The 13001-nt window shown below is 35.3% G+C and overlaps 1 protein-coding gene across 3 annotated transcripts in view; it reads left to right on the top strand.

Annotated features, from left to right (window-relative positions):
* The window catches only part of LOC149065845 (mitochondrial 10-formyltetrahydrofolate dehydrogenase), a 121287-nt gene that overhangs the window by 35327 nt on the left and 72959 nt on the right, over window positions 1–13001 (top strand). For all 3 annotated transcript variants that reach the window (XM_089254056.1, XM_089254055.1, XM_089254057.1), the window contains 5 exons: window positions 182–347; window positions 605–709; window positions 2453–2545; window positions 5011–5145; window positions 6956–7087. In XM_089254056.1, the coding sequence (XP_089110182.1) occupies window positions 182–347; window positions 605–709; window positions 2453–2545; window positions 5011–5145; window positions 6956–7087 (631 nt within the window). The remainder of the gene's footprint in view (window positions 1–181; window positions 348–604; window positions 710–2452; window positions 2546–5010; window positions 5146–6955; window positions 7088–13001) is intronic.

Genomic DNA, 13001 nt, shown 5'->3' on the forward strand with positions numbered 1-13001 from the left:
ATGACTGCCCTGTATATAGCCTTACTTAGTTTGCAATTACTTCTATGTCTAGAATATAATAATGACTAGACTCTAGAGTAAATTGTAGTATAGAGTAAAATATGATAATGTATGTTTTATATGGAATATCCCCTACTAAACTGCAGTACACACAAAATATTATTTCTAATTTTTCAAATAGGACATTGGTACATGGTGACAAGAAGGCAGGGTTTTCAATATTTTGGGCTGATGATGGACTGGACACAGGCCCAATACTCTTACAACGTGAATGTGATGTTCATATTAATGACACTGTCGATTCACTTTACAGCAGATTTCTATATCCAGAAGGCATCATAGCCATGGTAAGAGAGAATGACTATATGGTTGTGGTTGCATTTTCCATCATTTCTTAATATGGCAATCATGTTTATATTCATTAGGTTATAAATTTGACTTATTAGAGTAAAATTTAAAAAAAAAGGGTGAAAGAGCTAGACCCATATAGCTGAATTGCACAAATTAAATCTGTAAAAAGTAATTCACCTGGAGATTGAATGACCAATATTATTTTTATAGTAATAGAGTCAATGACATGACGTGGACTGTATATTTTTAACAGGCAGAAGCAGTAACAATGGTGGCAAATGAAACTGCTCCAAAGTTAATTCAAACTGAAGATGGAGCAACTTATAATCCCTCTTTATCAAACAAGGAGCTAAGTAGAGTAAGCTAATTTTTGCTTTTACTAAATTTGCAAGGATATCTGTTCTCATCCAGAACATATATACTTTTTATACAGTGAAACTTCTATAGGTGGCCACCTCTGTTCCACGGCCAACTTCTTTTCTGGGCCAATTTTTCCCAGAACAGATAGTAGGATCCATAGACAGGGCTGCAACTGGAGGGAGCAGGCGGGTCTCGTGCCCTGGGCGCTGGAACAGAGGGGGTGCAAATGTCATTCTCAAACCTTACCTTCAACATTGTAAGGGTGTGCCAAAATGCACATTTGCCCCGGATGACCAAGCATCTAGTTGTGGCCCTGTCCATAGACATACACCCCCCCCCCATTTCACAGCCACCTCTGTATGCCGCTGTGGTGGTCAAGTGGTCATAGTGACGGACTCTCATTGCGAGGTCCTGGGCTCAAGCCCCACCATTTCCACAGTGGTGGTTGGCTGAAGTTGGTTTTCTGTGGTTCCCAACTTCAAGACCTGAATGCAAGCCGATCTCTCCTTCAAAAAGTCTCGCCACAGAGAGCAACAAACCTACAAACAGTACAAATGTAATTCAATCATGACACATCACTCACTTCACTTCTGAAATATAGATGGTTTCACTGAAAAATCAAACACAACACTACACTTGCGCTCAGACTGTTAGGTACACACACAGTTACACTTCCGGCACAACTCACTAGGTAGTAAATCGCCCATAGATGGTGATAGACCCTAGTTGTGCTCAATTTGAAAAAAAAAAAGCCACCTCTGTATGAGGTCGGCGGCCACTTCTTTATAGATAAGAGTTGAAAAAAAGTTTTGTGAATTTTTTCAAATGCATTAAAAGCTGATAGTTCTCTTTGAATAAGCTTTTTTATAACCTTATAATCTTTGTATATTAGCATAAATACCTTTTTGGTTCAATCAGATTTTCTGCTCATGTGTGACACTATCAGATTGGAAACATTTGTAAATAGGATGACAAAGGCTATGTGGTTGATCCTAGTTAACAACCTTTCTTTAACCTGTTAACTGGGAGGGTTTTTGGCCTACCAGCCTTTGTGATCAGCCAACCTCATCTCACTTCAATTTAAAACTTGTTTTTCATGTTTCTTCCATTGCAGGAAGTTGCTGAGTGCGGAATGCTTTACCATATTTCAAAAATAGAGGAAAATAAATTGTGTTTAAATTTCTTTTTCTTCTCTTTCCTTTGGCTAATTTAAGTTGATGAAAAAATATAAAATAAGGGGAAAACAAAACACACAAGATAAGGATGTGTGTATTAGGATTATCTTGTCCTTATGGTTGCAATATTGCTCCAGTGGTGCATCTAGAAGAAAGAATAAAATACTTATACTGTTGCAACTGGAAATCAACTTAATAAGAAGTGTTAAATTGTTGTAGGGAATGTATAAGCAGAGTTGGAAGTTGTTGCTTTTTTGCAATATGTAGAGACTTCTTCCACCGTTGTCATGGCATGCATAACTCATACCATTTGATTGATAACTGAATGCTGTTTTTATAAGTCATTTTTATGTGAATAAGTAATTATGGAATGAATTATCTGAGAGTTTCCATTATTTCCTATGTAGAATATTGATTCAATATATAAGTGATTTTTGAATAAAGAGCATGTTGATGGAACGAATTAAACTCTCTAACCCAAGTTCCACTGTATTTATACATTAACTGCACTATATAAGCAAAGGAAATGTTTTACTAAAGATAATTTCACTTTTCTATTTTTAAAGATAAAATTTGATCTACTTTCTGGTGAACAGCTGCATAATTTTATTCGAGGCATGGATAAAGTTCCTGGAGCTTGGACAACCCTTGAAGGCCAAGTATGAAAAAAGTTTTTTGCTAATGATATTGAACTATATACTGAAATCTCAAAGTATAGTAAAATTTCTTTGAAGACATCCATCAGCATTAATTTTTTTAGCGCTGTCTGATGTCTACATAAGGTGCCATAATAAATCTAAGGGAACAAATGTAAATAAAATGTAAGGAACATAGACTTGGTTGAAGGGGTGCAGAGAAGAGCTACAGATGATCTTGTTGGCACACAAGGTTTGAGAGCTATGAAGAAAGACTAAAATGCAGGTGTCAGGGGGGGAATATAATTAGTGTTCAAAATTTTCAATGGGATGGATCATGAGTTATTAATACACTGAATCAACTGCTTTGACAAGGGGACACCAGTATCATTTACTAAAGGACAATTCCAGGTTGTGATGTTTTAGGGAGTTTTTCTCTAATAGGGTTGACAATAAGTGGAATAGGTTACCTCCAGGGGTTGTGAATTCTAACACATACCTCTCTATAATTTGATTAGCTATCCATACTTAGTTAAGACAACCATAATTTTTTATGGGCAGTGTACTAGATATTACTAATTTTTTTTGGTGATATATAGTTTTATATTGGTATTTTGGTTATATTTGACACCCATATTTTTTATGAGCCACCTGGTTGAGCAATTTGCTTGTTGTGGCCCTTATATTTGTATTTGAATTTTTATAAATTGGGGCTACTTTGTGACAGTTTTTGATGTTTTTAGGTGAATATTTAAAATGTTATTTGTCATAATCATCACTCATCTTTTAATTATTATTTGGACTGGTAATATTTCACTAAACAACTGTTACAAAGTTACCCCGTTTATAGTACAACTTTGGGACAATCAGATTTTCCCCCTATTATTATAGTCTAGACTATATTTTGATGTGTGTCACAAAATTGTACTTGCATATGATTACTTAAGGACTCTAAAAAATAAAAGGAAACAAATATTGAATAATCTTGGAAGAATTATATCATGAATTTATTTGTTTTAAATGAACATATAAACACAATAACTAAAAGTAAATACAAGAAAGTAATATAGAAACAGAAAAAAATCAAGATGCAGGCATAAGTTGCTAATAATTGTAATTTGCCGGCAACCCATTTATTTCAGAAACATCAAAGATGTCTCGTTTTCCTCTTTGCTTAGGTGCATTTATCCTGCTTACCACTTTTTTTTTTCATTATCAGATTTCGTCCTTCTTATTCGGCCATCTCCAGTGTTTGCCTGATCTCTCCATCACATTCACTAAAGTACTTCATTTACCAACTTTAATAACATGTACTCTCAAAAACTACTACACAACATAGACCCTTTCACTTTTTTTATCTTCCTCTCCAATCGTAGGAATGAATGACATTTGCTTCTGATTCAGGGTGTGTTTCATTCTAACTGTTATTTGACTCAGCATACACAATACTCTACATCACTTTCACATGAAAATTCAGATTTTTGAATCTTCTGACTGCAGTTCTTTTTGGCACTTTGCTTGTGCTAGATCAGTGGTTCCTAACCTTTTTTCTTTCCCACACCAATGCGACTTACCTTCTCGCACCCCACTTAGATAATATGTTTTTATGTGTTAGAAAATTTGGGGTTTTTTCTGTAATTGATTACATTAATTATCCAATAATTAATTTCTATGAATTCTTTTACTTATTGTTTAATGTCTTTTCGACTATGGCTGATATTTGATTTTGGCTTTTTTTTTAAAATTAATTCAAAAAAGAAACTAAAAAAAACTTACTATTTTGTTATAATTTTTTTGAAATTTGTAAACAAAGTTCAATTTGAAAAAATTCATTGAAAACAGTTCTTCACTTATTGATTCCAGCAACAACAACTATAACAGGCATCTTTGACCCGTTACTTGCGAACACCATGAGTTTTTGAGCAAATTTAATTTATATTCATGCTTATATTTTAGGTCAAAGAATTTAAAGCAAATATTTTTGATTAACATGGTATACTCGCATATCGAGATGCGGTTAGGTCTAGATACCATTATATTTATTTCTCAAATGCATCTGTCATTCCATAATTCTATAGTCTGCATCTGTGAAAAAAAAATCTTTTAAAAAATCTCCCAATAAAGAATTTTGTGGTGTGAGTCAGTGCCAAACATGAAATGTTTACATTTAGTGCTTTGTTGAACTACATTATCATTGAGTCAGGTTGAAAAATAGTTAAAAACAATTGAAGTATTTTGTGGTCATGTGACTATTTTTCCCAGAAAACTATTAGGAAAATCTGTCGGCATATTATAAATTTCACTTACAATAGTATGAATGCAAAGTTAATATACCCAATATGATTAGATATTGGAATTTTTTAACCTATTTATTAAATTTAGCTTTTGTTTTGTTATAACACCACAAAAAACACTACAATTAGGCTACCCCAAAATATAATTATTGTTTGCTGATTTAGTATCTTGCTTCATTATTATTTACTTCAAAGGTAGTGCGTATATATGGTTCATCTTTGTGGACATCAAATCTTCCTGAAGGGAAAGATCTATCATTAGATGGTATGAAGAGGTCTGGCATTGTTCATGCTGATGGATTAATACTATTTGGAAATGATGGGAATCCTGTAAGTGTAACATCATCAAATTGTTATAGAATATTGCAGAATTTGCAGCTTATTAATGATTTGTTTTTCTAGCTTTGTGTTAACTTCACTTGTGGCAAAAATCAAGGATGTTAGTGATGTCCGAGGGGGAAAAATTACTTGCAGTTATCTTTGTGTGACCAAAATTGACTTTATAAGTCTTAGAATGATTAAAGTTCATTATGTACCATCAGAAATGAAAGGTTGTGCAATGAGCACCCAATAAAGATAGTTATAAGGGCGGCTCACATCATCAAGGCTTCATCAAGAATTTTAAGCCATCAGTTTCATGCCCTGAAAAGTGTAAATTTTAATTTAACGTATTAAAGGTTAAATAGCGTTATTAAATAACGTTAAAAAATGTTTTAAAGTAGTTTACAAGCAAATTATTTAGAAATTCAATGTAAATTTCTTTGCATTGAATCTATGTAATTATTGTGGATTACAAAAATGTGTCGTTTATAGCAATACATTTTTGTGCTTTTCATTGCATATCATCAACTCAAAAGCCCTAAACCTTGACTATTGTCTAATTGACTGATTGTTGACAGAAATACAGTATTAGGGCTGCTACTTGATACTTAATCAGCCAGTGCAAGCACGCATTTTGGCACTTTTTTTTAATGTTGAAGGAGTGGTTAAGGGGTGAAATTTGCACTCTCTTCTCTGATCCAGCGTCCGGGTCACCAGAACCCCTCCCGTTTCACTCCTGCCCAGAATAGTCTAAAAAATACCCTTAGAAAGCACTAAATAGGCAAATAGCAATGTCATCAGCTAGTCCTGATGCCCTTGACAAAGGTTGGCGATGTCCCTTAGAACCGTGACGCATGGTTTGAGAAACACTAATGTCCAGTATTTTGGTTCTTTTCTTTTAGACAACTTTTAAAGAGCTGCATTCAATTCATTATGTGCTTCTCTTAGACATCGGAAAAAATCATTCTTGAAAAAGTGGAAAATTATGTTTTTTCTTTCAAATCTTCAGGAGGACAATATAAGAATACTCAAGATTTAAGCAACGGTGATGTAATGTAAAGATTCCTTTTGACAAATTAGGAAAAGTCACTGAGGGAAATTTTGAAAAATAGAGTGTTGCAAATGGTGAGCAGTTTCAAAAGCGGTCATAATGACCACACAGTAATTCTAGTGGTAAAGCTCGTGAACAGAGGTGTCAGGAATGTTATGCAACCATGGGCATACCATGGTTCAGCTCTATATGACAAATTTTGATTACTGAATTAATTTTGGGGGTGCTCAGAGCAGTAGTATGGAATACTTTGGGTGAGACAGATCTATAATATGATACAAATATTAAATCATTACACTTCACTCACAGTTTGGAAAACAGATTGCAGCGCAAAAATTAGATTTCTTTTTCTTATGTAAGCACCTGAATATTCATTTCTTGCAAATACAGTTGATGCTCAATATAACGACCCCCTTTGTCCCATTGAAAACAGACATTAGGTTGGGAGGGTCATTATATCGAAAGCAAAGCTATATATGTATCTGTATAATATTGATGCCATTGTCTCTGATACTACAGCACTTATAGAGAAAGTGTGCTTCATATACAGGGTTACAGGGTTTGTAACATATGCAGGTTGTTTGTAAACTGTGTAGAAAAATCATGCCCATAATGTGATTGGAACCTTTAAATTATATAATATTCTTACCATTATATTCCCAAGGTTGCTCTCCATTGCTGAGGCTGAAACTCAAAGACCAACGAAACAGATTTATACATTTGTTTTGAAAATGCCTTATTGTTTTTTTGAAATATATGTTTTTATAGGTGAATGTAAAACATTTAATGATGGAAAATGGTCAAATTGTTCTTGCAAATAGACTTGGAAAAACCAATGAAGCAGACAGTGATGAACTGCAGTTAACATCAGATGAAAAAGAAATCGAAGAAAATCTCAAAGTAAAATTAATTTATTTGCATGACTATGACTTACTACATATACTGCTAACTGACTTATCACTCATACATATAGGTTTTGTGCAATTATGTTTTGTTTGAAACAGAACATGTATTATCAGTAGGTTAGGGACGTAAATTTTGCAAAAAAAAAAAATTTTAAATCATAAATTTCACATTTATTCTCAAAAAAAGAAAAAATTCAGGTCAGAAATTTTGTATTTGTTCACAAAAAATAAAAATTTAAAAAATAAATAAAATATATTTAAAAAATAGCATAACACACATAGGTTCTTGGCTAAAATGATTTTTCTGAAGCCCCCCCCTCTTCCTACCTGGCTAGAAATGTTTACTCTCGATAATTTAAACCAGATCTCATTTTCATGAGGCCCTGCACTTGAGGTTTCTGGGCAGTGCTCGGTCGGACATATGCATTAAGACGACACTGGTTGGATGTCATGTGTAAAGTCAATTTATTTATTTGCTGCTGTGTCTTCAGCAGAATACTATGCCATTCATCAATTCCAATATACAGTAGAGTCTCGTTTATCCCACCTTCCGTATTATCCTATGACCCACCACAGAAAAAAAAATGATCAAGCACCAATTGTTGAGCTTTTGGATTTTCACATAACGACAGAGTTAAGGCTCTAGAAACTGCAATTAAGTACATTGAGCAACAAGAAGCTACAGACATCGGCATAATGATGCTGCAAAGATGGTGAGATTTGGCAGTGAAGACACAGTACTCGTCAGGGAAGCAGACTGCGATCAAAAATTTTTTTAAATCCTCACAGGACTGAACTTTTTCAAGTACTGTATTTAACTTAAAAATATTCTTTAAGTTCATTTTCTCACTTGATTTTGTTCTGTTGTTTTGCTGTAAACATGATTATGTTCGTAATGTGCAAAATTATAACATAGTTTGACATTTAATAGGCTTTTCCTTAACACCTCCGCATTATCCGACGTTCTGCCAGCCCGTTTATGTCGGATAAGCGAGACTCTACTGTACTCATTTTTAGATTTTTTTTCGTAAGAATGACTTTGAAATTTGAGCCCAAAATATTTCATTTCTACTAACTTACTCCACAAAACATGTGCGAATGGAAAGTTTGATCCTTTCAAATTGTCAATTAGCATAATTTTCCTACAGAACTCTGAAACTAAAGTCAACTGAACCCGTATTTTAGGAGCTAGAATTTCATTGTCAAAACTTATTTTTAAGAAACTTATGCTAGAGTAATCGTCTTCATATTTATTGAGAGAAGTAGCAATATATGATATTCTTTCGCTCAGATGAATGACACCTTTGAACCACGAATTCTGCCTGGTTACTACAGGCGTCTGGAATAAATTTGCTGCCAGTAATAGCCTACTTATACAATGATACTTTTTTTTCTTCTTGGTAGCTTAAATACGTACTGCTCATTTTTCTTGAGTGCAAGAAAAGTTATCTTCGTTATCTTCTAAAGGCTACAATAGAATTAAATTCTTTGGATTCTTTAATGAATGCGTCACCCACAAGATTCACTTTATGCGCCCAGCATTTCTAGTGCAAAATATTGTCACCAAGAAGTGTTTTTAATAATTTGAAGCACACTGTCATGTAATGCATAGAGTCTGATACTAGATCCTTTATTTCCGTATTTAGTTTTGTATTCTTTTAAGATGTCAATTATAGCTTGGAAACACACGGAAGAATTAACGATAAAATTTAAATTATCAAGATTTCACAGAAAAGTAGTAAAAATTCAAATTTTTGCTTTCATCAAAATTGACAAATTTTACATTTTTTGCATTTATTTCGTGAATTTCGCATTTATCGTGGTTATTTCATAAATACGAAATTTACGTATCCCTAAATATCAGTGTATCAATGTGATAACAAGTTGACATTGTGTTATTTACAAGTTCGTTATTTCGCAAGCTCCTACAAATTTCAGCATTTTTCTTTTCAATTTTTAAATAGGTAGAGATCTTTAAAATGCATGTGAGTAGACTAAAGTTGTAAAATATGTTTATTAGATGGTAATTCAAATTGTAAAATGGTAATTTAAAGAGTTATGTGAAAAAAATAGGGTTAAAAGTATAGTAAATACGTCTATGAAAAAGATGTGCTGCCATCTATGAGAAAATAATAACAACTAAAACTTTATGACAAATCGAGCTTAAATAAACAAAAAACTGGGGGAAAAATAAACATAACATTGAAGCAAAATAGCAATTCACAAGAAATGGATCATTTGACGTGTGAAAAGTGCAAAGGCCAAGTGATTGATAAGATTGCATTTTTTATTGCAAAATGTGCAATCGGTATATGTATCCAGTCTGTACTGAGATCACAGAATCCAACTTCAAAAAAATGTCAAAAGCAAGGAAAAATGACTACACTTGTAAAAAATGTGAGGACAACCAATCAAGCGAAAATGAGAAAACAGCCAAGAACAATCAACTTCAACACAGACTCAGCAATATCGAATGAATCATGGGTGATCTCAAACTGGAGATGAGAAATATAATAGAAGAAGCTATGAATAAAATGATGGAGAGACAAAAGCAACTGAAGAAGGAAGTTCAAGATGTCAACAAAGGTGATTGAGTTCAACTCTACGTGTGTTGAGGACTTCGAAAAAAAGTTGAGGATCTGACAGAGCTAGTGCAGCATCTTAGTAAAGAAAATAAGGTATAATAAAAACTGAAAATGTGCATTTGCAAATGAGAATGAAAGAAATGAAATATCACAAATGAGCTGAAAACCAAGAGCAGAAGAAACAACATAGAAGTGAATGGAATCCTGGAATTGAGAAACAAAAATATTAGTGAGATACTACAAACTGTAAAAACATGCGTGGATATCAATGACACTACAGAAATAGAAAGCGCACACAGGGTACCTACAATAAACTAAAATAAACCTAAACCAATCATACACTGCTGGCCACCCAAATTGCAACACCAAGAAAGACAAGAGATATCGCAACAATATTTATTTTGTAGATAACATGTTGACCAAGCATCAAATGATTAAATTTATAGACTTCTGTGAAGTGTGGTTCCTGCCAAAATCAGTAGCCAGAGTAGCCGCCATTGTTAGAGATCACCGCTGCCACACGCCTCGGCATTGATTCAAAGAGACTTTGGATGTGTTCTTGGGGTACAGCAGACCAAGCAGCTTCCACGCGTTGCCAAAGTTGATCTGGTGTGGCAGCTGGGGATGTAATCTGGGCCAATCGTTGAGCAACCATGGACCACATGTTTTCTATCGGCGAAAGATCCGGAGAGCGAGCTGGCCAGGGAAGCAATTCAATCTGGCGATTGACGAAGAACCTTTGGACAATGCGTGCCACGTGTGGTCGCGCATTATCCTGCTGAAATATGGCTGTGGGCAAGCCCTGAAGGTAAGGAAGGACAACTGGCTCCAACACCTCGGAGATGTAGCGCTGGCTTTTTAAAGTACCGGCAATGCGTACTAGAGGAGTGCGAGAGTGATATCCAATACTGCCCCATACCATAATACCCGGTGCAGGACCAGTGTGGCGGTGCATAACGCAGCTGTTCAGCATCCTCTCTCCACGGTGTCTCCAGACTCGAATCCGACCATCGTGGTGTTGCAGACAGAAGCGTGACTCGTCAGTAAAGACAATTTCATTCCATCGTGCCGTCCACATCCTTCTTTCATCGCACCATTGGCGGCGGAGACGTCTGTGGTTCTGCGTCAAGGGTAGACGAAGCAATGGACGTCTTGCGGACAGACCAGACCACTCTGCTGTAAATGGCATCGAATGGTACGCGCAGACACTGGATGATGCGGTACAGACTGAATGTGCTGTGCTATGGTTCGTGATGTGGCTGAGCGATCCGTCACTGCCATACGCACAATACGCCTGTCATCACGTGAAGTGGTGCACTGAGGTGGATGCGATCGAACACGTCGGTCCGTCGTACCCTCCTGCATCCAACGATCACATATCCGCATTACAGTTGTTTGGTTCCGTCCAACACGACTACCGATTTCCCTGAAAGATAATCCACAATCTCGGTAGGCCACTATCCTTCCTCTGTCGAACTTGGATACTTAATCAAAAGATGATCGCTGTTTTCTACGAGGTATAATTGATCGTTTTTTTGAAAAAACCACAAGAAAAACACAATTGCTGTACTTCAAATCGTCGAAATCTCCAAGCCTTAAATAGCGCTTTGAAGTGGCGCCACAGGCACGCATGATGTGCGTCTGCACTGAAATTCTAATCATTTGCATATATCACCTCCGCTAATGCATGTTGTAAATTTCATATTATTTGCATGCTTCCTTCAGGGTGTTGCATTTACGGTGGCCAGCAGTGTAGTATGATTTCACATTGAAAAATCAAAAATTTATGGCTACAAAAGGCAAGAAGTCAATACAGCCTAACAGCTGACAAAATAAATCCCATCTTCAAAGACGCCAAAATATGTATAGACGAACGCCTGACAATAGAAAACAAGATACTTCTCCACATGGCATGCCAAACAAAAATCAAGAGCTGGATTACAAGTTTGCTTGGGTAAAAGAAAGCAAGATTTTCCTTCGGAGGGATGAGAACTCAAAAATAATGTGAATAAGTGATCAAGAGCAACTTCATAAGTTAGAGTCAGGCCTACATGGAAATGAACATTGAAAACCTAATCGACGCCCAGGAACAATAACCTCTGGAGGAACTCAAAGAAGTAAAAACTTTTTTAATACAGCGAACAAAACAAACAAGGACTCACATTCTTGATATTGAACATTCAAATGTCTAAGAGGCCTTTCAAAGTCAGCCAATTTTTAGCCATTTTTGACTCCCTCCTCCCCATCAGCAAAATAATTTTGTCAGTTCTGCCCTCCACCTCCTAATGCATATTGGTAAGATCAGAGATGTACGTGGGGGGGGGGGGGTCGTCTCATGCCCTCCCCAGATGATCAAAAATTTATTTTTTTAATGCAAAAAATATTTAAAAAATTAAAATTTCAAAAGAAAATATCTTTATATGTTATTATAATCAATATCCAGTCATTTCAATGCTATTTGAAGGCTAAGAACTCAATTTTTTTTTTTAAGAAATGCATTGCAACCCACCCTCTAAGCCTTATATGGTAAACTCTTGGCCTGCAGACCAAAGGTGGCCCTGGGGGGTTACAATGTGGCCTGCACCCCTCAAACCTAATTTTTTAAAAATGAAGTAAGCAGCACATTTAAAAATTGCTTAAGTCACCAGAAGCACAATTCCAGAGCATTTAAGTGGCCATGGCACATTTTCAGATCACCCAAGTAGGCCCATGGCACATTCACAGATCACTTAAGCATAGCTGCCAACTTTTGAAAATGAAAATTCGGGAGATTTTTGCGCACACCCGTATTTTATGCTAAAACCACTCCCTAATAAATACAATAGGGATTTTTCCAAATAAAATAGGGATTTTCCAAATATAAAAGTTAGAGCGTAGGGAATAAAATCCCTACTCAAAAACTGAAGTCAAATTAAAATAGGGATTTTACACACATAAAAGTTAAACCCTTGGGAATAAAATTCCTACGCAAAAAACAAGTGAAATTGGAGGCCAAAACTTCAATGATGTAAAAATAAATATTGTGTTCAATCAGAAACGCTGTGAACAAACATTCTCCGTGAATGACCCCAAAATCATCGGAAGATGAAGGAAAACACCGTCAATTTTTGAAGAACACTGACTTTTTGTGACACTTGCTTGATGTTTTTTATTTAATTTCACGAGTGATGATGGTAGTCTTTCCATGCCCGATGTTTATGTCCGTAACACAACTTGTACAAAAAGGAAAAGTCGGCCCTCTTCTGGAATGTTTGATGAAAGGAAATTCATCGGAATAAGTATCTTTAAAATTGATTAAATATGTTTTTTGCTTATCAGTATTCG

Source organism: Pholcus phalangioides, unplaced genomic scaffold (genome assembly GCF_987345545.1).
Source record: "Pholcus phalangioides strain wild (caught in Gottingen) unplaced genomic scaffold, Ppha-v1.0 ptg000039l_1, whole genome shotgun sequence".
In the NCBI taxonomy this organism is placed as follows: Eukaryota; Metazoa; Arthropoda; class Arachnida; order Araneae; family Pholcidae; genus Pholcus; species Pholcus phalangioides.